The 26,774-nt window shown below is 40.2% G+C and overlaps 1 protein-coding gene across 1 annotated transcript; it reads right to left on the bottom strand.

The window, feature by feature from the left end:
* Positions 1-808: 808 nt before the first annotated feature.
* abcb7 (ATP-binding cassette, sub-family B (MDR/TAP), member 7) lies at positions 809-26,710 on the bottom strand. Its single transcript, XM_053324101.1, has 16 exons — positions 26,409-26,710; positions 24,005-24,088; positions 23,840-23,917; positions 21,945-22,064; positions 17,990-18,122; positions 15,282-15,550; positions 14,498-14,586; positions 14,210-14,297; positions 10,951-11,125; positions 10,284-10,441; positions 8,460-8,623; positions 8,164-8,293; positions 7,582-7,753; positions 5,455-5,558; positions 3,683-3,790; positions 809-2,254 (listed from the first exon to the last, which is right to left on the bottom strand). The coding sequence occupies exons 1-16, from the start codon at positions 26,556-26,558 to the stop codon at positions 2,036-2,038; spliced, it is 2,241 nt and encodes a 746-aa protein (XP_053180076.1). The 5' UTR covers positions 26,559-26,710; the 3' UTR covers positions 809-2,035.
* Positions 26,711-26,774: the final 64 nt, after the last annotated feature.

Here is a 26,774-nt window from a genome sequence, read left to right as displayed (position 1 = left end):
CCGAAGCACATCGCCAAGGGGCTTTTGCACACCATCTTAGAAGCGTCTAGCTGCTTCTTGAGGATGTGACTCAGAAAATGGCGATTACCTTCTATATCTAACCCTAACCATAGCCCCAGAATCCCTGTGGAGGCCTCCATGTACCTCTTACCCCATTGCTGCCCTCCATGCCATATACCCTATAGAAGGGTTCAGGCCCAGCTCCAGTCTCAACCCCATTCCCCAGGAACCTTGCCCACCAGTCAAACCATTGGACCCACTCTTAAGTACATGTATTTGTCAAATTCAATGTTAACATTTACCAGTGAACAAAAATATTTAAATCCATTTCAGATCTCCTAAGAATTTCATGTTGCATGATGTTGCCATATAGCAGTACTGCCTCAAAGAAGTTGTTTTTTCCCAAGCTGATAATATATGTCAGTAGAGGGTTACGAAAGTGTTGTCAGATTGCTTCATGGAGGCCTAAAAAGCGAAGGCGTGAAAAATGTTACAATTTTATGTAGCAGATATGTTTCTTTCTTTCTTTCTTGTTGACCATCCTATGACAGCTTAGATTTCACATGACCGTTAGAGGGATCACGGCCCCCAGGTTGGGAATCAATGGACTAATACATAAAACAGATACTTAGCTAGATAGTTAGCTTGGTGTAAATGCTATGACAAATTTTGACGTCTTAATTTACTGTATATATCATGTTGCCCAACCCCAATAGAAAACTAGCATCTGGAAACCTTGTTATTTAATCTCTCTGTAATGTACTCATATAGTCAACTCAGTCCAGAAGACTATGAAACAGGCTTTACATTGTGTGTAGTACAAGACACCCAAATAGTCATTCTTTATTTATAGATACAATACCATGGCAAGATTCTTACCAAAATGTGCATATCACAGCCAAAACAGCCCTCAGAAAATGAGGACATACACATACTGTCAGTCTTTAAATATGAACAATGACACGTTAACTGGTATGTGTTCTAATCATACAATCCAAGAAGCCGTCATCACACTGTTAAAATTAGAAAAGCCCTGACAACAAAGGCTAAATGATATGACTGTAAAATGTTCCCAAAGGAGGCCTTCAAGTTGTTGCCTCTTAATGTGGCTCCAATTCTGGTGAAACCCATTCATGATTTATTACTTACTTCTTGTCATTCCCCGAGTATATATAATGTGCCTGTGCCATACTGCTACTTCACTTAGGTGCCATTCAGTATGTTCATGAATCGAAATATCCATATTATGTTGAGATGCATCTAAAAGACCTCATTATCTGGCCAATTTGATATTTTTAGAACACGTATTGAAAATAATGTCATGGACATCTAAAGCATAAATGTGCGTTATGACAGTGCCACACTGAAGTGTCTGTTATATGATTTTCTTTTTTTTAACCCCCATTTGAACATATCATTAAATCACTCCTGATTTGAACTGTGATAGCCTAATCGCTGAATAATTTGTAATATGTACACATCTTCAATGTAAAAAAGAAGAAGAGCAAACTATAGGTTAAATTCCTTTTAAAATAATTTAAAAAATGAAATCAATACAAATTTCTTGTCAACATCAAGGCATATGTAAATCATTACACATACTCTCATCTGTTTCCAGTGCAATGGAAGATGTCAATAAACCTGATGTCAGAAATTAAGGGGGGTGGGGGGGTAACCATGTTGACTAACAGATGTCTTGCACACACGTATGTGATATACAAGGTCTCTTATGCTTGGCTTCAGCTGAGGCTACTGGCATGGAAGCTCTATCTCTGGACACCAGCCAGTGCTAAACACACTTGCTCCCTGTTCTGCTCCTCCTCCTTCACTTTAGCGAGCAATGGCCTTTATTCGCATGAGGAGGAGGAGGGATAGTCACATGGGTGAGGGCTTGGCTAGAGTGAGAGTGGAGAGTAGATAGTGGGGATGTACCCCCCCCCCCCCCTCCCTCCTCTTTTCCCAATACAACACAGACCAGGGATTCCAGCAAAGGCCATCTGTGAGGGATGGACAGACATGGAGGTGGCAGCTTCTCTCAACATGAGCAGTTCCCACAGCCCTTCACACTGTTGAGGATCTCCTCCTGCAATTTTTTCCTCTCCTCCTCCTTCTGGGACAAACGCTCAGCCGGTGCATCGGCCAAATTCTTGCTGCTGTTCAAGATTTTGCTGTTCTGGGTGTTCCACAGGTCTGCGTACAAGCTGCCGGGGGTGCTGAGGAGTGCGTGGTGGTCACCTCGCTCAGCCACTTTACCCTGGTGGGGAAAAAAGATGGCAGAGAATTAAGAAAAGAGAAACAAACAACATTAGAAATGCAAAAATGAAAATGGCTGCAATGTACATGAAGTTAAATTGAAGGGGCCATGAACATAAGAGTCCTATAGTTAGCATCTCGTCATGACCACACAACACTGACCACACTCTCTGCGGAGAGTCAGCTCCCCCCTACAATCCTTGCCGCCTCCCCAACAACTGTTGCATTCCTTTTGCAAAAACACTGACTCGCACACAACAACACACATCCACACGGCACAAATACACATCCCTCCCACACAGTCAAACACAAATGAAGGCACCCCCTTCCCCCACCTCCCATGAGCATGCAGAGGTGTTGGCATCATCTTTAGTGCACCCAAGATAAGCATGTGACTGCTTCCGCTCGTTATTTTAATGAGCACCGCAGGCAGTCCTCTGCTGGTGACACCAGCAAACGCCACGGCGACATCATATGCAAACATGCCTCCTCGCCACGACCCTCTGATCCCTGCCATCTGACTCTGGGAACATGGAACGACACATGCTCACTCGCCTCAGTTCAAAGGAACCTCTCCTCGTTTTATCATATCTGACTCGAGCACTGGTGGAAATGTCACTTCACCTGTGTTACATTTCATATTAACTCTTACTTGCCAGATGATACCTGACTTCACTCTCTTTTTGTGCTTTACAGTGTCTCCAAGGCCAACCCATAACATACAGCAGCATTTTTCTCTTCACTTGGATGTTTCTCTGATACACAATACAGTGACAATGCACCAACCCCCCCCCCCCCCCCCCCTTTTTTTACACCTTGTCTTTGTCTCGATGGCACCGTAAATCTGACTTAAAACACATCTGCGTAAAAACTACATTAAAAAAAAAAAACAATATGAATGGTGATATCCATTGGATAAGCATGTTTAGTCCTGGATAAGGCCTCATCAGTGTCTGGGAAGCTGGCCCATACATTATTAGTCACCGAGACAAACAAGACACGCCATCTGACCAAAACAGCCAGTCGAGTCTGACTGCTTTAATGAGCCCTTATGGAGAAAATAATACATTCACTTCTACCAACAGTATCCTGTTGTTGAAGTTAATGAGAAAAGCTAAACAAAGCATGTTTTCATCACGTAAGTTGAAGAAAGGTAACTGGAAATAAATGAGTGGAAAAAACAGAGGCTACTGGCTAAATTCTCATTGCAGGCGGACACAGTGCAATAAAGGTCATATAAAGTGCAGGTCATCATCTTCCCTTCAATGCAAAACCGTCTAATTGGACTGGCAATTAACACAGCGCATGTTTATACTCTGAAACTCTGAACCATCATATAATTTGCTTTTTATGAAACTGACATTACAACTGGAAATGTTAATCAGGAAAGGAACAAGATCAAGTAAAAAATAAGTGGATGAGTTCTTACCCCATTGAGCACTATAATCTCGTCTGCGTCTACGATTGTGGAAAGCCTATGGGCGATGAACACTGATGTCCTGTCCTTCACCATCTCCCTCATTGAACTGAGGATGTTCTGGAAGTCCACAAAGACAAATAACATGATCAGTATGTTAAGCTTTACAAGAGTCTCCCCTAATCCAAAGAAAAATCGTTTTTCAGGTTTGCAGTAATGCTGGTCTACAAAAATAATAAAAGGAAAAAAACATGAATGACAGGATATATATGAAAAGTACTCCCAAACTTTGATTTGAAGCAGAAGCTAAATCAACAGAATGTTGCTCAGCAACATCCACCTTCATATGCCTATTCTTTCCATTGTTTACACATGATAATTTAAGAACACCTTCATGCTAAGAAGCAACAGAAAATGTCAATTAACAACCACATCTACCATACCTCCCCCGCTCTTCTTCTTCAAGTTCAGGGGACATACTGAACTTTCTCATTAAATATAACATTTAAAAAGACTGTGGGTTTTAAGGGGACCTATTATGCTAATTTCCAGCTCTATATTTTATTCTGGGACTCCACTACAGTTGCTTAGCATGATTCACAGTTCAAAAAAGTCCTTATTTAACCTATATTGCCTTTTTATGCAGCCCCTCAGTTTAGCTTTTGTCTCTTAACAGGGAGCCCCCTCCTGATGAGCTCATTTACCAGAAGCATGCCGAGGGGAAGCCGTATCAGAGTCATGTGAAGTTACTTCTAGTGCAAACCCAACATTTCCTGCTTAACTGCTTCATATTAAAAGCTTTTAAATGACTACATTAAAGTAGACTTTTACTCTGAAGAATTTACAGGGAACGAAACATGTCCGTCACCAAATTAAAAGGGATTTGTTAGCAGCGCTTAAAACCGGTCGACACAACAATATATATATAGAGATATTTGGAGCTCATTTTTTAAGCAGAGCAGTTAGAAATTATGCAGGGAGGAATAGCACAAGTGGAAACAGCCACAGTGATGATGATGTTTGATGCTGATAAATCAGCACATCTACAACAGGTAAACTACTCATTTTACTTTGTTGTGTAATGGAAAAACACTCACACCGTGCCAGTTTGCATTTGAGTCATGGCTTAGCATGACTACCCAAAAAACAATGGAAAAACACCATAATGTTAAAAGAGCAAGCAGTGAACTTGTGCACTGTGCATGGAGAAGATGACCATATAAAGTAATCGGTAATGAGCGGACTTCAACTCAGGGTTAAGTAGAAAAAAATGTTGGAAACCGAGTGTACAGAGCAGTGTGAAGCCAGTACTTTTCGCTCAAAGGGGTTATATCTACAAACATTCACCTCATTATTTGACACTTTGACCACAATGAATATGAACATCTGACATTGTAACATTAATGTTTAATGTAAAGTTATGTCTAGTAAGGAAAAGCATATTAGGGCCCCTTTAAGATGAGCTGGAGATTAAGTAGGAGAAAACAGCAGCAGGTGGCAAGGGAGAACATGGGGGTGGTGTGTGTGTGTGTGTGTGTGTGTGTGTGTGTGAGGGGGGGGGGGGGGGGGGTGTATGTCACAGCAGGTATCTGACGCAGGAGTGAGCTGAATTATTGTGTACCTACAGCAGGTGACTGAGTGGGTGTTTGTTCTACTAAATGTGTATGCAGGCATGATGAGGTGTCAACCTGTGTGTGCAGCAGAGAATGGGCATTTCTAGGCATGGGTATGTACGCATGCCTATGTCTGTTAGTGTATATTTGTTCATGTGCTGTCAGACACACCTCTTCTGTGATAGAGTCGAGGGATGATGTTGCTTCGTCATACAAGAGTACGGGTGGATTCTTCAGGATTGCACGGGCGATGGCGACACGTTGCTTCTCCCCTCCTGAAACAAAGCAGGCGTCATAAATAAAAGCAAAGCAGACTAAAGCTGAAAGGTTTGAAATATGTGATGATACAGCAGGTCCCTCTCTGTCTCTTCTCATCAGATAATTACCTCAAACGAAGGGCAAACATTCTGACAATACCAATATGACAGGGTTCAGACTGGTACAAAAGAACTTTAATTGTGAGGAAAAACCAGCAGGACACAAAGATTTCTCCCACTGTGTCTGACTCGGCCTTTATTACATATGAGCCGTGTGTGGCCTCTTGAAAGCAAGTGGTGTTCAGCAGATATAAATATTGCCAGCAGCAGAAAACAGCGATGAATGTAGTTAGAAGCCTCACAGCCCAGACTGCTGCCCCCCTGAACCCCCCTCCCTCTCACAAACACACTGGCAGCTGTCACGTACAGCCGCAGTGAAATTAATGAGAAGTTAGTCATGTCTTTATTTTGTCCGTTCTCTCCTTCACTCAGTCACTCCACAGAAAGAAATCTGTGCTGCCAGTAATTGCATCTTGAATGTTTGAGTGAAAGTGCTCACACACTGTGTTTTTGGGCTAATTGAGTTGCAGGGTGATGCTAAGAGACAAACACTACAGTCTTGTGCGATCATTTCAGATAAACTGAGGATAACTTTAATTGTAAGGCAACGAGGCCTTGAACAGGTTCACACACACGACATAGAACAGATAAAATAACGGTGCAGCTATAGATTTAGTCCCATTATGCGTTAATGTCATTTAATATGCTCCAAATGAGTCACACTGTCTTAGGTCACTAATTATGCTCATTTAATTATAACCTACTTAGAAATTGTAATATTTTAATTTTCATAGCTGTGTAAACTTACATTCTCCATACAGTTTATTATGCTGATGATTCAGTCATAGTAGTTCTTCAAACTATGCAAACATGGAAGTTATTATTCCAAATAAATATGCTTAGTAACAGATGTGTAAATTATTAGGCGTTTCTCTTTTGCTTTATTTCTACTTGCCTCTGTTTACTAGGCATGCAAAACCCACCTTCAGTTGAGCTGTGTAAAAATGACCTAATCAGATATCAAAACATTTTAGATCCAATACTTCAAGATCAATAATGTCACATTTTGGGTAGGACACCTTCTGCTTTCTTAAAATATTGGGTGGCTAATTACATAATATACAACATAACCTGTCAGTGGCAAAAACAAGAACTTTTAGTGTATTTACTGTGACGTGGCACATTACTTTGTGGCCTGTTGCGTGACTGCAGCTCCCTCGCTGGAATGATTTCATAAATTGCTGTCACCAATAGTTATTTAAGGGCAGGTTCCATTGCAGGAACTTTGGGGTGATTTTTGGGGTGAGTCCCTGCCTCGGGGTATGTACTCCATGAGGCCCCGAAAAAGACCTGGGTGGGGCTTGAGGTTGACTCGGTACTGATTGGGTATACTCGCGTCACCTCAGTGAAATCACGGTCAAAACAGTCGCACAACGATTATGTGACGAATGAAACGGTTGCCGAATGATTATGTCACCTCCAGAGTCCAGTGGGTCCTATCAAGATCCTACTCTGCAATGGAGACAACGGCTGAGAGGACTGAGTGAGAGGACCTTCCTAAAAAGTTCTCGCCTTTTTGCCACTTTTCTTTCTTTTCTTATATCATAAAACAAATTGGTTTTGGACTGTTGGTCAGATAAAAGAACCAGCCTGAAGATGTCTGCTTGGATTTTGGGAAATCGTGTGTGTGTTGTTTTTTTTTACATTATATTTATATTTTATAGACTTAAACATTAATTGCTAAATGAAAATGCTTGATTGACAGATATAATGAAAATAATCATCAGTTTTAGCCCTACGCCATAAAAACACATGTCCCAGCTCTATGTGGATTTATAGGTTGGAATTAAATCAGTTACTGAAATAACTTCCCTTTTTTTCAGTCTAGTTTATCATGCAGGGAAATACACAAAAACAACTTGTTTACTTGCTTGTGCTGAAGAGACCATATTTAAACAGTAGTCATAATGGTGTAGCAAACCTGACAGCTTGAGGCCCCGCTCCCCAACCTGGGTGTCATAGCCATGGGGCATCCTGAGGATAGCGTCATGGATGCCTGCTAGACGCGCTACTTGGTACACGTCCTCCGGTGTAGCGTTGATGTTCCCATACTGCAGGTTGTAGAAGATGGTGTTGTGGAACAGAACAGCATCCTGACAACAACACAGTTAGAGAAAAAAAATATTTTTGTTGCCGCAGAGACAGATACAGGGGACTGCAGATACACAGATGAGGGTAGGGGGCAAAAAGAGAAGGAACGCAAATGACAAAAATACTGTTCATGCACCATCTGTTCAGATCAACCTGTGAGCTCATTGCAGTGAAAGCTTAACTAAATTCAGCTTATTTCTAAATGCAATTAAACATTAATGTTAGACTGTTCTATGCTGCCCCCTTGTTGTACATAATTATTAACAATAACAACTCACAAAAAAATAACATACATTTAAATCTATATACATGCAAAGCTGCTGGTACATTAAAACCTATGTGGTGTTGGAAAAAAGCACTTTGTCGTAATTTGTATTAGTTTATCTTTTTGTTGAGCTGGTGCATTTCAGACCTGAGGTACGACCCCCAAAGCCTTTCTCAGGCTGTCAAGGCTGACATCTCGGATATTCTGCCCTGCTATGTAGATGTTCCCCCGCTGGGGCTCGTAGAAGCGGAACAACAGCCTCACAATGGTGCTCTTCCTGCAACCAGACGTGGAACCAATTGTCAGCATCATTCTGTCTGTGAGCTGCACCCCCACAGTGTACTGATGATATCTGCTGATAATACTGCCTGCACATACAAATGAGATGGCACACACCTGGCTAAAGGTTTTATAGTCTATGTTTGTGCTAAAAGGTGACCTACCCCGACCCGCTGCCACCAACTATAGCAACTTTCTTTCCAGCAGGCACGTCAAAGGACACTCCGTTTAAGACTTTCTGGCCCTCCAGGTATTCAAAATAGACATCCTCGAAACGAATGGTGGCCTCCTGTGGTGTGATGGTTAAAGCCGGGGCGAGATCCTTCTCCTAGAGCAAATCATCAGAGAGTTGAGACAAACGAAACGGAAAAAGAGGAGTCGGATACAGAACAGCTACTAGCAGACAAGGACTGGCATGATGCAACGTTACTCCAACACCTTGCAAAGCGGGATAATGCTGGAGTACTGAGCCTGCACAGCCTACATAAAACACAGACATTCACAGCAATTTTGAGAGGTCATTTCAAAAGACCGTCTGTATCTTCACACGCTGCCCTTCATGGTGACTGAGAGATCAATAAGCGTGAAAACTTTCAGTACATACTCAGCTTAGCTATAGTGTTGAGATGCAGCCAAGGTCAGCAGTGAATAAAGCACTGTGCTTTCCCTGTGTGTAAAAGCCTGTTCCTGCTATGTTTCTATACAACCACATAATCACCAACAATCCACCTCAGTCGATTAATACAAATAACTCACAGTCCATTAGGATAAACAGATGATAATTTCACACCTCCCCACATGGAAAAAAGCCAAAATAATTTATTTTTTATTTTGTGGAGCAGTTTCAAGTGAGGGGGGTAGGGTGGGTTAAATTATTTTACATCTACATAATAGGGCAATGTGTTTCTCAAAAAAAAAAAAAGCATTCAGACAGTAATGGCCTGCTGGGCAATGCCATTCCACAGGGAATCACAATGGAGAGGAGTATTACTGATGAGTGAAAAATAACTGGACAGATTCATTTCTCCTACTGTAATTACAGGCTGGAGATGGGGATGGCATTCATACTGTTAGGCAGCAGGCGCACATTTGCACTTAAGTGTGCTCTTCTGTTGCGAGATGTGCTGTCATGTAGTGCAAAAAAAAAGGAGATGAACGCAATGAAATGTATAATAAAAACAATTGATAGCTATTATATTGAAGAAACAGAGGGCATACATGCTTAAAATCAAACCAGCATTGGGAATCTTTAACGGTACAATTAAAGAACAATTTTGAATGTTTGAACATGACTTGGTATTTCTAAGTGTTACTGAAGATAATTTACAGATTAATGGCAAATTAAATAATGATTTAAGTTAAAAAAACAAAACAAAAACAGTTAATGTTGGAAAACAACGGAAGCAACCTCACACTGAGCAAAATCAGTAAAAATTAGGGGTGCACCAATTAAAATGGTCAGTGATCATAATTGCCTAATAAATGGTCCAAATAAATCACTAAGAAAGTAGCCAGTCACAGTTAAGCTGTAATTTCTCATAATATCCTGATACAGATCACTGCAGTAAATGATGTCATCCACTACAAGTGGCAACAGAGGGAGAAGCACCTGAGTCACATCAAGCACAGACTAGTGTGTAATTACTGTGTTTGACTACAACCCATCATTTTTTACAGCACATGTCACCAGGTTAGCCATGTCACATGCGCAGTCACGAGAAAAGCTCACTACTGGGTTGAAATCTTTTAACTCTTGTGCTTGCTGTTGCTCATGATGTGCTGTTGTTGGAGAAAGGGTCTTGATTTTTGTTATAGGGGTTTACTTTTGTTCTCAGTGTTCATGCTGAACTCTATATTTACTTCCTGTTGTGTGCAAATAAATGCAGCTGTTCTGTTTTCTTTTGTGAGAGGAAGAAAACAAAAAAGTTAAAACATTTTGTGATTTACTGCTATAATGTGGAGAAGTTCATGTCAAGCTGACACGTTACCTTAATTTTGGTGTCGACATTGAGAAGGGTGAACAGAGTGTTCATGTCTATCAGGGCCTGCCTGGTCTCTCTGTACACTGTACCCAGAAAGTTGAGAGGGAGGGAGAGCTGGAAAAGCAGGCCGTTCACCATCACCAGGTCTCCCACTGTCATTGTACCTACACAACAGCAGAACAATTTACAGATATGCATGTTAGCTACCTCTCTTGTATCATTTTGGTGTCTTTGGATACAAGATCTAAAAAAAACACTCAAACCTGTTCTACTTTCAAGTTGTGAAAGCAGACAAAGCATGTTACAGTCTGAATCTATCTCCACCTCCTGTAATTTCATTTTCTGCATCAGGGCTATTTTCTTTCCCATTCATGCCACTGTTTCATGCTTGCTGTGCTTTGTTCTCATTTCTATTATCCAGTTCAGTCAAGGTTTTACTTGTCCATTTGATTTTGTTTTGAGGTGGGGTTTTTTTTTAAGCTTTCATTTATTTCCCAAAAGCACAATTTTTCCATTGTGCTGTCGCCATCATTGGCTAGAAGAATTAATTACAGGTCAGCTGAGATATTTTGCACCTTTACACTTGTTAAATTTTTATCAGATTTAGAGGGAATGACTTTCCAAAAACTGGAAAATCACACATGCACAGACACAGAATTCCAAACTTACTCACCTGTTGCAATGCCCTTGCTGGCTAGCAACATGATGCCAGTGAGACCGACACTGAAGATAGCACTCTGGCCAAAGTTGAGCATTGCGAGTGTGGATGTGGTTTTTAAAGATGATGACTCATAGATCTTCAGGTATCCATCATACCTTTCAGCTTCGTACTTCTCATTGTTGAAGTACTGCAGCCAAGATGAGAAACATTGGAGAGGGAGGAAAGGGGGGAACATAGGACACAGAGACAGTGAAAGGATTTACACAAGATAGAAAGTGTAAGTTGAGAAAAGAGGGAGAGAGAAACAAAATATGGTTAAGGTTAGAGGTTAAGGAAGCATGGAGTGCAATGTCAGGCAGATAGACACTTTACTGAAGACTGCCTCAAGGCTGCATTTGTTCTCAGTGACCGCTCTGGGCATAGTCTGGGTCTCAGTTGGCCTCTAAAGCACTTATTCATGTCTCTGTATCTTCATCTCCTCCCCACTGATTTGAAAGAACGTGGAGGGGGGGAAAGAACAAAATTCAGAGCCTGCTTCTTCCAACACGCTACAGAGGATAGTCATAATGGCAAAATGGCTACAACAAAATATTAAATACCTAAAATTCACGCAGGTTAAACAAGATTCATTGCAGAGCATCCTTTTGAGGCACTGTCTCACTGCATCCATCTTTACATCTGTAGCAGCTTAAACAGACACTTACCAACAGAGCACAGATAGCTCTCTCAAGTATTACAAGCAGCACTAATTTTGATTAAGACAACCAGCTATAATTTAGAGGAAAGAAAGCCTCATAAATCAGCCACAAGCACATCACTTAAATTCTGCACATAAAACTCAGCATAATCATAATAACCACCCTCCTCAACTCTGCAGCCAATTACCTAATATTGGTGTTTGTTTAGTTTGCACTATTGTTTTCCTGCTCTGGTTAAATGGGCGATTTGCTTCTTTTGCTAACGGCACTGGTGCTGTGCTGCTACTGACTTGCCATTGATTTGCATATAAGGAAATGCAGGGAATCAGAGAGTGAGAGAGAAAGAGAGCGAGAGAGAGACAGCACATACTGAAGCAGTGCAAGGCACCATGTTCAGGTTCTCATTCAGCCCATTGTGAAAGTGGAACGGATTTCTGAGTAGGCGGAGATCTAATTACATATGCACACTCACAGCTCAGAGTGATACTAAATCCGGCCGCATTGACACAGATGACACAAAATAACACAGAACAAAACGTTAAGAAAAACAGGACGCAAAATAATACAGCAAAGAAAATAACATGGGTACCAAAATATATCTGGAACAACCAACAAAACACCCGAAACTGGATGGCGATTATGTGTTTGTGTGTGTGTGCTGTGTACAATGAGACTACCTAGAAAGAAGCTAACAAGATGCCAGATTAACATGCGACAGAGAGAAAAGTATAGAGCAATGTTTACATTCACGCCAGATCACATCAGTCAGGTGTCTGTGAGAGCACACTCACACATAAAGCACCCTAGACGCATGAAGCATCCAGTGAGAGACGCTTTCAGTTCAACACTATAATTGAGACACTATTTTGGGTCATGAAGTAAACCGGGGAAATGGTCCTGAGTGGCCGGTGATAAATATCTCATTGTTTGTAGCTACTGGAGTGACATTTACAAAAAAAAGAGGGAACCATTTCACAGTGAAAGACAAGAAGAGTCAGACAAAGAGAATTAAAGTACAAGAGAGACAAAAATATGGAAATTACCAGATATGTGCAAATGAATCAATATGATGAAAAGACAACTCAATTAATCGATCAACAAAAAAGTAACCGGTTACTATTTTGAGCTTTAAGGAATCTGTGATAGATGTTCCCCATTATACTGTATTAACATAAAAACCTCATAGTCCTATATTTGCACATATGTAATCTCAGATATTACTATTTTTTTGTTGTAAATGAATTCTTCTTTGAGTTTTTTAGGTTTACATCCACATTAGTATTTTTGACTGTTACGCTGCACAACACCACCAAGGCAAACTCCTTGTATGTGTAAACTAACTTGGCAAACACCAGATTCTGATTTACAGACAATTAATTGGTTAATCAAGAAAAATACAAGTACAGATAATCATCTGTTACGCGCAAAAAGCGATAGAAAACCGATCATTTTTTGTGCGCGTGCATACGTGAGCAGGATGCAGCACACACTTTCTAGTTTCATGTAGTATGAACTGCTCCTACACTTTAGAAGATTTAGGTGCGATTGGTGTAATAAGAAGCAACACAGATCAATCAGGACGCTGGGCTCTCACACGCGCTGCATTGATAGTCACACACGCACTCTAGTGCGTGCTCTTGCTTCCCCCACCCCTAATATACACTATATATACTCTCTCATGTTCTCACACTTTTTTTTGTCAAACAATTTAATATTTTACTTGAACATATATTTCTTAATTATATGTTGAGGATCTGGTGGTTTTTGGTAAAATTTTACTTGGTGGTGACAATACAGTTTTGTTGACAATAACAGATGTTATCGACTTCTTAAACAGCCTCATTGATTCCAATCAATATATTTGCTTTAAGAGCGATGATGCGTCTAATTTACATTTTACTGTCATGTAGTTCATCATCATTTACTCAAACATCTTTATATTCAGTTTTGCTGTAACTTGAATATCACTGAAAGGAATCATATTGCATCACACAAACATTTGAGATATAACCAAATATGAAATCACTGCATTACCCACCCAACAGGTTCCATGACCCAACTACCAACCTGAGTCTTATCTTTAATGTAACACTGCTCTATAATAAATAAGAGGTATTTCAATAACGTTTTAGTAACCCTGTACTAGAGACAGGCGCTGACGTTCAGCCCATTCAGCCATAATCCACTCATTGCAATCAGAAAAATATTTAAAGTTGACTTTAGAGTTTAACTTGTACTTGTTATGACATGGTGGTTGTGTGTGAAAATGGAGAGAGTCAAAGAAAGAGGCAGACAGGAAAAGAGAGCTTTCCTTTGATTAAAAAAGAAAATTCTGACAGTGGCAATCATGCCAGTGAAACACTATTATCACAGGAGAGTAAATATTTGTTCACATCAATGCGCCCGGCTTAAATTAATAGAGGAAAAATACTAGAAAGGAGGAGATAAAAGGGAAGGATTGATGAAGGAAGGGAGGAGGGGTTGGGATGAGGAGGAGCTGGAAAAAAAGGTGTATTGTAGATTTGTGTGTGTATGTGTGTGTGGGAGGGGGTGGGGGAGGGGTTGGTTCTCACCTTAACAGTCTCATAGTTAAGGAGGGAGTCAATTGCTGCGTTGCCTGCATCATTGTCTGCTTTGTTCATTTCTATCCGGAAACGAGTCCTGTGTGCAGAAACAAATGACGTAAGCATTTTCATAACTATTATTTTTTATTTCAATCATGCGTGAGCATTGTCACCAGCAGTACAGAGAATCAAAGAACTGAAGGTTTTTGTTTTTTTTGAAGAGATAACAAACATCAGCAAAACAATAATCAATTGAATCACAGACAGAAGCAGGAATATAGAAATCCTCATTGTTACCTCCACTGAGTGATGAGAATAGTGAAAAGAGTGTATCCCGATAAGGTACCCAAGGCCACTGCTGCAAACTGTCCACCGCACTTGTAATACTGCGGAGGACAAAAGCACAGTCAAGACAAATAACCTTTTTACGTCCTGTGACTCAACAGCTTTGTGATAAAAAGCCAAGCAGCCACATCAGACCGTGGGGCTCTGATGTTGCCGTCACAAGGTATTTTGAGAATTCACTGTTTTTGACCATTCCACTATGAAATAGACTGTTACAAATGGAGGGGAAACTACAAGAACTAATCGTGCTAATGCTTTAGCTATTTGGGCAATGGAGTCTGCCCTCATTACAGGCAAGCTGACATTATGGTCCAGAGAGGAATAATAGCACAAAGCTATAGGCGAGCCATTCTTTCAGTGGTGGCCAAGAGGGGGGTGGGGTGGGGCGGGGGTGGGAATCTGTTCAGGGCATACTCCACAGGAGGACATTAAGCTGCGACAAAGCTTTGGGATTCATCATTGACACTAATGGGCTCTGTGTTGCCACCAAAAGTTGATGAGGATTCATATTACATTCAGAATGTAAATGAGACAATATCCCAAAATTATTTTCCAGACAATCTGCTGTGAAGAGTGTCAAGGTAATGGAAGATCCTGAGCTAACATTAAGGATTGAAACAGCAACAAGAAATGAAAATTGTAAGGAGTCTTTCCAACATGCTAGAATAAAAAATACACCATGACTAAACAACCACCATCTCCAGTATCTGTGTCTGAATTTTACCGTGGGACTCACCAATATACCACTGACGAGAGCCATCTCGAATACTGTGGGTCCTAGATTGAAGATGAGTGCACTGAGGACAAATGAGATGCCCCGTGTGCCACGGTCAATGGCCTTGGACAGTGCTCCTGTCTGGCGGCTGAGATGGAAACCCAGATCCAGATTGTGCAAGTGGAGGAAGACGTTCTTGGCGATGCGTCGGATGGAGCTCTGGGCCACCGTGCCGAACACAGTGTTCCTTAGCTCGTTGAAGAAGGCTGCACAAGCTCGCGAAATGCCATCTGGGATAGCGGAGGACACAGTGAGTTTAGCACACCTGCTGTGAAAAGCAAGAAGGTTCAAACAGCCGGGCTGAGTGCTATAAAGTGAGAATCTATCCTCATCCTAAACACTGAGGGCTGTGATGTGGCAGAAAAAGACAATGTATTGCAGTATTGTGGCAGTTCAGACTAGACAGGGTTGAGGTTTGTCAACTGCTCTTAAGTGAAGGCTTGTACGATGTAGTGGAGCAGGTTTTTCACATCATCTCTGGTCTGCAACCCCTGCAGTGCTACCGCAGCAGCCTCCCCAGGCCTCTGTAATTACAGAGCTGGATGCTGTCTAAAGCGTCACTACTGTGGCAGGCCAGCACACTGCAGAGTGAGGGGAGGGTGGGAGAGGAAGGTATATGAGCATACACAAGTGTGCTGGGAGTGTCTGGCGGGGAGCAGGATATATGTGTGTGCACAATACTAGAAGGGGAGGGGGAGGTTTTAATAAGAATATCATAGAAAGAAGTGAACTGTCAATGAACAGACTTAATTTCACTACTGCTCGAGTTTAGACTTTCTCTGGCTGATATAGCCTTTCCTTAAGGTATCTTATTAATCTGAGATTTTCTTTGAAAAGGAAGTGAAGGAGTGAAACAGAAGCAGTTTCAGTTCAATAAAATCTGTGATCTAATTGTAAGAGCATCAATTATTTGTTCCCGTACACTTCTTTTAAACTGTTCTACAAGCAGATGGCTAGCATGACTTCACAAATTAATATTAGTCTGTGTTTGAATTACTTCCTGTGGTGATTTCACTGAGTTATGTGAATACATGACTTGTCTGCTCAGACCAAAGTCAGGGTAATAATTGCTCTGTCTGCCGGTCTTCATGTGGCTGTAATGTGGCGTTAAATAGGAATGCTCATATAATGAACAATGTGTCCACATCTGACAAGGTAGGATGAGCACTGAGCAACCTTTTCAGCCAAATTACACCCGTCGCCACAGGCTCCAAGTGCCAGGCCCTGAGCATTGTAGAGAGGGAACAAAAAAATACAATTCCTTTCTCTAAGAGCATCCCCTTCATTCTTACTAGTCATCCTAATTCGTCCTGTCTGGAGTCCTGTTCCTATGCCCCAATTATTCAACAGGCAGCATTAGTGTGCAACACCTAAGTGGGCTCATTAAAATAAGTGGCTACAGGGCTAGGTGTATATTGCATCCAAACTGATCTAATTCAAGGCCAGAGTGACTTGCAGTGGGTGTCAGGTTAACAATATTTATTTATTTATTTATGCTTTTCATCAGCACCTCAGAGGAAAAAAAACTCTAATCAGAAGGGAACTTCACATTTACGCTCAACCTCACCCTTGACCTCTCTTGTAATCACATGGCCCATTTGGACAAAGAGGAGAAAAAGGGAGGTGCATGCAATGCTTGAAGTGGAACAAACATTCTTGGTCTCCATGTAACACAAAATATCCTACCACTTTCAAAAGGACATTAGTAATTTCTTAACCACTGCTTTAGAAATCAATTCTGTTTTTCTTGGGGGTATATGGATGTAAAATATTGGCGTTTTTGCCTATGTCCGATATGCTAATATTTTGCAGTAGCAATTTTGGTTGATTTCCAATGTAGACACCGATACATGCACATATTTTTGTTCACCTTGCTCAGGAAACTATTACACATTCAATCATAGATTGTATTCAGTATGATTAAGAAATACAATATATGAAGGAAGACCTTGAGTCTGGGGTTCAGGAGCTCAACATTAAAACTTTAATGAACCTGCCAAGTGGTTGAGTGGTAGAGTTTTCTTTGAGTTTTTCTAGACAGACAGGATTAATGGGTAGGATTTAATCTCTGGTCTACACTCCAAAGCAGAAGGTGGCGATAACGCACTCAATATGCTGGTTGCCAACCACCATTATAAAAATAAGTTGGTTTTTTTTCAAACAAAGTGGTACATCCTGTGAGCTGAGGTTGTCCTATCTATGCAGCACCTCTGTGGACTGTCTTATCCTGACAGTCCTGCTGCTTCCTCCACAGACAGATCTGCTGCTTCTTCCCACTTTAACCTGAATATCAAACTAGGGCTGGGAGCACTGGAAGCGTCAGGGTGAAACACACTGTGATGGGAAGCAGGGTCAGGTGGTGGAGGAGAGGGCAACGAATCGGCCTGAATATCTGCAGAAATATTAATTTCAGGTGCTAATATTTCATTTTAAAGCTTTTATCAGCCTATACCAAATATGTACCCATGAGAGGCCTGTGTGGATTAACAGAAGTGAACTCTGATGTAGAACGGAGCACATAATGTAAATAATGTGAGGGAGAGGCGGAGGTTGCGGAGCAGCATTGATATGAATGTGTTGGGAAAGGTCAGCCTGTAGATAATAGGCAGTCCCACAGTCCCCTCTGATGAGCACGGCACCTTCCAGTGCAATACAAGTCTGGGACTCACAGCCAATCAGCACAGTCGTTGCCATGGTAGCCACAGTGCTTGGCGCGTCATTCAGGTTCAGCATGTGTCCCGACATCTGGTTAAGCTCGTCCACTGCATACTTAAACATGAAGGGCACCATCACATTGGTGGTCTGGGAAGGCAAAGAGGGAGGAAGAGAACATACAGAGAGGAGGGGGGGAAAAAAAGAAGAAGAGAGGAAATGGTTTCAAATAGCCTATTAGACAAACATATGGTCAATAAAGTACACTGCCATTTTTCTAGACTTGTGTAATGTGTCTTTATTTATGTGCACTCAACATGAAAGGTGAATTTCTACTGTTGTTAGGCAGTAAATCCAACATGATTCATTCAGGTACATTCGAAGATATGTATGGTATGCTGGCTGATTGTGCATGCATGCGTGTGTGTGTATTCTTATTGACTGGCTGTGCTGGTGCTTCCTGCTAATGGAATTGAAATGGTTATTAGGGCTAATTAAAAGCACAGGGACAGCTGTGTGACTCAGGCTAGGCGGGCCGCAGCACATTAGGACAGCCAGAGAACACAGCAGCACACACCAAAGCATTTTCGTTTGAAACCTATTTCATTTGAACCTCTAAACCTCTCACACAGGGGAGGGCTTTTGTTTTTTACTTAATTTTTGTTTCTTTACTCCTGTCAAATTCTGTATGATATAATTTTGAAAATAATGCTAATTGTAAAAAAACAGAGTTAAAAAAAATGTCGACCTTACTCATGTGAAAGGACGCCTAATAATGCACCATTTATGCAACAAAAGCTGCATCTCCAGGGTTCTCACTTTGTACACTTAGCTATTATACTCAGACAATTATACTCCTCTGAGTCGCTCAAGGAAAAACAATATCTGCCACTTTGCTACCAAGACAACAGAGCATGACACAAAAATAGCCTGAGTCTCTTATCACAGGGCCAAAACATGTCGTCAATTTAACCACTAACACACGATAAGGTCAGATATGCTCTTTTAATCCATTTACGGCTAGCACTAGAGATTAGATCGACACCATGTCAATCTGTACCTTGCGATATGACATCTCATAATGGAGATATTTTGTCAAGTAGTGAAGAAGAGGCTTCGGGCTTTCAAGAATTAGCCTAAGTCTATAGTAGGACATACAGACTGGCTTCATTTTGGGCCATCAAGAACAAGAAGCTCGATATAATCAGTTATTTGAAATGAAAATATCACAGATTATTTGAAGTGCAGAGGTGTGATGCACTGTAACCACATAATTATTCAGTTGATTTAAAAATTGCATCTACACTGCTGGTGGTTTTAGTTCAAACAGGCAAACTGGAGAAATCGAGGCTAACTCCAGCCAAGCAGGAAAATAGGAGTAGATTGGATTGCATGCATGTTCTCTCCTCCTTTACACACACTGGAGGGAACCACACTGAGCGGCAGCAGGATACGCTTATTTAGGAGCAGTGAATTTGTGATTGTTTTCCAGGGTGTAAATTAAAGACCATCAACGAAGGAAGAGGAAATACATCACACAGATTGATGTTTGCAATTCATTATTTCAATTTTTTTTTTAAGTGCATACTTTTTTAGGTGCTCAGAGCAGTGGTCGTTTAGGACAAGGAGGAGAAACTGGCTATTACTAGAAATCTACTATATACTGAGACAGAGTCTTACACTTACATCAACATAGATACTTTTCAAAATGATAATGCTTCTCAACAACAACAACCAGACGTAAGCAGCTTTTAAAGCAGTGATTGGAGGGCTGGTTGATCCAGCTAAACTCAACAGCCAGTCCAGCTCATAAACCATGATGTGCCAACAATGACAATGAGCTAATGAAAAGTCACTGTTCATTAAAGACGTCTTCTATTTAGCTTGAATCACTGGCTACTGTTTTTAGTTGTATCTGAAGTCACCTTTCATGCATTTTGCAAGCAGTGATCATGAATTATTGTTGAATAATAATCAATGTTTCCTGTCTCTCTCTGTCAAAAAGGGGCAAACCCCCCCCCCCCCCCCCCGCCCCAAATATTTCATGTGTAGAAATGAGCTAAAAGGGTGCTGAGAGTAGAAGTAACCTTTTATGCATATGTTGCACAACCAGATGCCTGCTGAAGTGCTGGACTGTTATACATTACATGTACATTACATGTACATTAAAAGTACTCTCTCATTTTTTAAAAAGGACCAGTGTGTATGATTTAACAAAGTTGCAGATTGTAACCAACTGAATACCCTTCCCCTTTCAAACAATGAAGAGAACATATTGTTGCCATGAAACATGCAAAAGACCCTCTCTTGAGCCATTGAACTTCAGAGCACATGAGAAACCTTTACATATCAATCCACTCTCCCAACAGCAGTGCCAAACCACAATGATGTGACCCTGACTAAAATAAAACCAGACATGATGTTTACTGTGGTAAACTCTTCTGCTGTGAAACAAGTTTTAAGTAGACCTGAGTCAGGATGCAGCTTTCTGTAAAAACATGAGTTCCAGTATGAATACTGCCATTTTTTCACACCTCCTGACACTAATTTTAAAAACTTTAAAAATTTACCTGCTGCACTTGATGAACCTATGTAACACACTAGTCACTAGCAGGACTTAATATTGTTAGGTTGGTGACTGATGATGACGATGACACATCCCAATGTCAACTTGTTTAACTTGAGAGAAAAATTCCATCATGAAGGAAAATCTCCAGGTTTCCAATCCTTTATAATGCATCACTTTTTGTGAGTAGAGGCAAATCAAAATGTGCAGCAGCATACAAGAAGAGCTCTTAAGCTGAGGGAATGGGTGATTAATAAGGACTGGAAACATTATTTTAGTTACAGCAAAACTGATGGTGTGCAGCATGGCATTTGCACATAACTAATGGCATCACTGTCCACACTAGAGATGGACTGCTGTAAAATGTTCACGCTATAATCATAACATTTTCTGAAATCCTAATAATCCTTATCAGTGCTAAAGTATTGCTAAATTACACAATAATGATGTTGGATTTATTCTCTGAACTGTGGTCTGCATGTAGTAAGTGTTATCTGCTGGGTGTTAACAGCTAAGTTTAAACTAGTGCTGACTGCCGCTCTATACTCATCACTACTAATAAACATCAATAGTGCTCAAGCTGACCAGTGAGGAAGAATATGATGTTTGTGATCTTAATGCAGGAGTTTGTCAGTCAGGTTATGTGCAGCTCTCTAATTGAACATTATGACAAAAAATCCCAGTTTTCCTCATTTCAGTGGCTTGATACAGTAAGTCATGGCCTGAGTAGCTAGAGCTCGACAGACAGGAGCCTGGTTTTCTGTACTGTGTTATTCTGTCTCTGTGTGAGCAGTAGAAATGTGCTTGCTTGTGGGTAAATACATTTAAACTGCTAGTGAAAGCCAGAGAGCTGCCCTGAGTTCATAGTGTCCTCTAAAAATGACAATGCAGCACAGTAATGGAAATGGTTGGCGGTATTGATACAGTCAGAAAGGTTTACCACTGTATATTGTAAAAATGGCATACCAGCACATCTCTAGTTCACACTCACTCCACATTTATGAAGAGTCCATATTTTTAACAATCAGGAGGTTCATATGTGGCATTTGGGGCCATCTTTATTTTGGTATTTAAAAAAGGACCATATCTTTTCAAACATCATTTGATGGAAATGTGATTATTGCTTATCATTTATTGTTTTTAATCATTTTAGATGAGGGCACAGGTCTTGTTGTGAGTATTTATTGTTTTTTCTCTTGTTTTAACTGTTTTCATCAAATATAAACATTGTTTAAATATTACAATGTACCTTTAATAAAGAAGAGAAAGGAGAGTTTAAACCCATCTTGTGTAACGTCAAGCTTTTAATTGAGTATATGTTGTGAAAGCATCGTGCTTCAGTCTTTCAGCTTGAAAAAGCAAAAAAAAAACTCTTGCATACTCATGACACTGTCTGTAAAACATACCTTGGCTGCACCAAGCAGGCCCAGAGAGATGGCAACACGGGCCCGTAGGTCTGGTCTGTCTTTTGGCCACACATAAGACAGCATAGCAGACAGGATCTGGGATGAATTCACCTCCTTCAGCTGAGGAGAAAAACACAAGCAAAGGCTCTCTGTAAAATACAGTTCAGATGAGGGAAACAGTATTTATTATAATGTCAACTTTCTAACCTACTGAGTGCCATTTTGCCAATATTGGAAACTAAGTTGCATTTTACTTTCAGTCCTACAATCACAGTAACCTAAAGATGGCTCTCTAGGAAGACACATGGAACATCAAATGTCAACAGGGATCCCTTGGGAGATCCGAGAGCAGCAACGACAGCAGAGTCTCCAGGTGGATCTGGGGATCGAGCTTGACACTACAAGTCCCACGAGACACCTGGGCTGTCATCCCAGCTGAGGTTGAGAGCCCACTGGTGCCAACATGGCTGTTTACCCATGCTCCACCACACACCTGCCACAGGGACTCTCCACAGGCCAAAGTATATCCAGTAATTCCTCTAATCCACTCAATATGGTGGCCCCATGTTACAGCCCTGCTGTATGGCAGCAAATTATAGTTACACTGTGCCCAACACCTGCCTTTAATCAAATTCAATCAAGCAATATGCAACACTATGAAGACAGGATTAAAATGAACCCTTGTGATGGTTTCTGTTACGTATTTGGTGGTGTGATTCTGCTTTAGGTTTTGGTTTGGTAAAAATAGTTTAAATCTTACTCTACATTCAGACTGAATTAAAGAACTATCTACCATAGTGCTTTAACAACACACTAGACTGGACTGACAACACCCACGCTCTATACAAGAAGGGCCAGAGTCGCCTCCACTTGCTGAGGAGACTGAGGTCCTTCAGAGTGTGCAGGGCTCTCCTCAGGACTTTTTATGACTCTGTGGTTGCTTCGGCCATCTTTTACACTGCAGTTATATTTTTCACATCCCAAACTGTTTATCATATGCAATATTATTTATATTCTGGTCACTCTACTTTTAGTATTTGTCTTATTTTTAGTACTTGTACTAGTACTTATACTGTTTAGTTCGATTAGCGCTTGCTTGTTTATTGTATACGTTCTAGGGTTTCTTTTTGTTGTGGATGCCCTTTTTTTCTGAAGTGTCTATTACACATCTTTTTGCATCTGGTTGCTGCTGTAATAAGTGAATTTCACCGTTGTGGGATTAATAAAATACAATCTAATTGAATCTAATCTTAAATAATTGATCAATTATCAATCAAGGCTTTTTGTAACTTTTTTGGCCTGTGACCCAATTTGCTCACGACCACAGTAATTAGATGGTCATTAAACAGAGAGATGAATTTGAGTGAGGAATATATTGTGTTGTATGTTTAAAGAGAACGAATGGAAAAATTATGATATATTTCAAACCTTTCATTTTTGATTGAAATATGTCAAAACAGATCAAATCTCATTTGACTCAAAGCATCACCACATGCATCCTAACCCCAAGACAGAGAAACACTGGACTGACAGGCATAATATAATAATAAAATAACACATTTTGTCAATTACCAAAAGAAAGCCTTATTTGTTGCAACTTTCAAATATGAGAATTTGCTTGATTTTGACCACATATCCTTATAAAATGAATATCTTGAAGGGGGGGGGGGGGGGTTCCAACTGTTAAATCAAACAAAATAAGCACTTTCAAGTTATTGTGTGTAGCTTTGGTAACTTGGTAACTTTTTCAGTCATTTTTTAATTATTAAAAATTATTATAAAAATATGAATCAGTTTTTGAAAACGATGTGAAGTTCAAAATAATTACTTAAAATTGACAGCATAGAAATGTTCAGTACCTGATCAAAGACAAAAACAAAAGGTGCAGTACTCACCACATTCTTGGGATCTGAACTTAGACCTCCTCCTGCATGTCCGTGCCAACATGTTCGTTTGTCTGTTACCTGCAAATGCTGTGGAAACATCATATGCTATTATATTGTGCTCATATTAGATTTTGATAACATATTGACTGATCATCATTTCTCAACCATGCTTACCTTTGCTGCCTCCAAAATGCGGCGACCGTGTTCGCTTTTGTTTATATTCCATGACGCTGTTCGTAAGTGTGGATGGGAACTCAGCTGAAACACAAAAGAGGTCTCATTTAAGTTCATTTTTCTGGGTGTTAACATACAAAAAACCCAATAACAAACAACAGAACAAACAAAACATCCACTAATAAGATAAAATAAAATACAAACACACATGATTTCAATACATACAAACAAGCCCAAAACATTTTGTGCTGTGTTTTCACTTAAATGTTCAGTTTACATTCACCAAAGTCAGAGTTTAAAGGTTACATCTCAAACAAATATTAACTCAGCAGGTAGACAAACTCTCTCTATATGTTTAAAGCAAGTGATAATCATATGGTGCAAAACTCTGCAGCCATGTTTTAGTGAAATGATTAGCTTTGGGCACATTCAGTACTGAGTGTAAAGGTAGCCAGTTAAAAAGTTGATTATGTTACTGCCATGGTTCAAGAAATTTCTCTAAATGTTTGATTGTTTTACTATGAATATTTTTCACTAATAGAATTAATTTGACACAACATGACATTAGTCAAAAATTTGTACCAATGTTATCTATTGAGTGGTCTGTAAAATTTTGAACATTTACAAACCATTTGGCCAAAGGACAAAAAAATAATTAAAGCCTGAATACATGGTCAGAACTTTCCTCAGTTAGTGAACTTATGTGTACTATTTGACTGCCTGTGAGAAAAACTAAAAAGACTAAAACTACAAACCCGCCTACAGGGCGTGAGTGTTTGATAATAGAAGACACCCTGGGTGCTTTATGATAAGCATACCGAGCTAACGCTTTTTCATGTGATGTAGCTACATTTATACCAAGACCCACACAAAAGTATATATGTATAATCACTGGTGACATGAGGGGGCCAAATACTGGATATGCATGTCTTCTTTAAGACACCCATCCCATCCTTTTACCTATGATGACGTAATACAAATGGAAACAAATACTGTAAGCAGGGCATTTGAAAAAAACATCATGTGTCATTATGAGACATACATATACTTATTTAGTATCACACAAACCACATCATCCATTGATTGTAAATGTGAGACTTGATTGTAAACTGGACTTACATTACTTTAACATATTACATTACTCCTCTATCTGGAGTAAAGGGAAACTTTTATTCCCTATATATTATATACATTGATTTGCCAGTTTTAGATACACCAACTAAATACTAATGCAGTGACCCAATTGATATGAAGGCCAAAATATGAGAGGCACCTCTTGGAATAAAACAAAACAATTCAACAGCCACGAAAACAACAACTTCCAAAAGGGCAATTAAGTAGAATCAACAACTTTCAACATTATAAACCCCATTAATTTAGTGCACAGCTGTTGTATTAAACTGCGTTTGTTTTCGTTTTGTTGGTGTACCCAATAAACTGTTATACAACTGATATGTTGAAATGTTGCCACACTAATCAATCACAGGCTGTCAGCACGTGATGGGGGTTACATCCATACAGTCTATGGTTACATCAGTCTATAGAGGGAGCTTTCTTTAAAAAGCTTGATTGAAAAAAGGATACAACAAGTTTACAGCATCTTGTGTATACAACTTGAATTTACATTCACAACCAGGGGGGCTAAAATCTGTGATTTATTTTGTTCTTAAGTACGTTATGTAAGCTTACAGTAGTTATACGTTTTAACACCTTTTTTATTTGTACATTCAGCTATTGAAGAAATGTACTGTTTGATACAGACACTCAGATCTGAAAAGTTTGTTTTTGCTTGGATTTGAGAGATAAAAATAATAAGCAAATTAATTACATAGAACTGCGAGCAGAAATATTCACGTCATATCTATCCGTAAATCCAGACAACACATTTTTGTAAAGTGAGACACAATCAGCTCGTGCGTTGTTCTGTCAGTCTTATCTAACATTTAGTGACTCTTGCAACACGTGACTGAGACCATTGACCGGCTACAGCAGCTCAACCACAAGCAGTGAATACTAACTGCGACTTGTGCTGTATTTCGTTCACACTTGTCATACTTTAAAATGTAAGGCACTAAAGCAGACACTATTGACACCGTGTGCAGACTCGAAGCTGATTGCTTGCGCAGATAAAACAATAAGTGCTAGTTTGTGTTAAGTTAGCCTGTTAGCTTTGGCTAAACGCAAAGTTAGGACGACTAGTTAGCTCAAGAATACTTTAACATGACAGCGGCTGCGTTTGAAAAACACATAAGAGACGCCTGAAATCATATAATCTAGGTTAAACCAACTTTGGGAGCCGGTGAAGTTACTTAGGAAACACTTTGCATCTCTGTCCTTGCGTGGTGACTCTAACACCAAACACTGTGTCCTCTCAACCCCTCCAAAAAACCGCTACCTCACTCACCACATATGTATTTTGGCGTGTATGGTCCGTCCCGTTGTTGCTGCGACTTTTACTCCACACATGATATGAGCTCGTCTGTCGAAGGAGAAGCGCTAGTTTTCGTCTTTGAAAGTGAAAGCCGCATTTCAGCGGTGCCAACATCGGCGCCATGTTGACGAAGGAAGCAGGACGTAATTTGTTTTCCTAGGACGGCATAGTAATGGCACTGATTACTCTGCCTCCGATTGGCTAATATTTGTTACCTTTGTTGCTTGGATTGGTTAGGTTAAGGAATACAGATTGCGATTGGTTAGGAATAGGGAGAGAACATCAGGATTAGCCAATCGGAGACAGAGTAGGGCGGGTCGTTATTTCGCCTTCCTAGGA

This window comes from Scomber japonicus, chromosome 8, assembly GCF_027409825.1.
Source record: "Scomber japonicus isolate fScoJap1 chromosome 8, fScoJap1.pri, whole genome shotgun sequence".
NCBI classification, from domain to species: Eukaryota; Metazoa; Chordata; class Actinopteri; order Scombriformes; family Scombridae; genus Scomber; species Scomber japonicus.
Note: the sequence above shows the minus strand (reverse complement) of the source record. Positions and strands in the feature narration are given on the sequence as shown.

Bases quoted from the DNA above. Each gene is read 5' to 3' on its own strand.
- abcb7 (XM_053324101.1), bottom strand. From the start codon at position 26,558: ATGGCGCCGATGTTGGCACCGCTGAAATGCGGCTTTCACTTTCAAAGA. The intron at 23,918-24,004 runs GTAAGCATGGTT...ATGTTTCCACAG, and splicing joins GCATTTTGGAGGCAGCAAAG to CATTTGCAGGTAACAGACAA. The intron at 11,126-14,209 runs GTGAGAACCAAC...TCTTGGCTGCAG, and splicing joins TTAACTATGAGACTGTTAAG to TACTTCAACAATGAGAAGTA.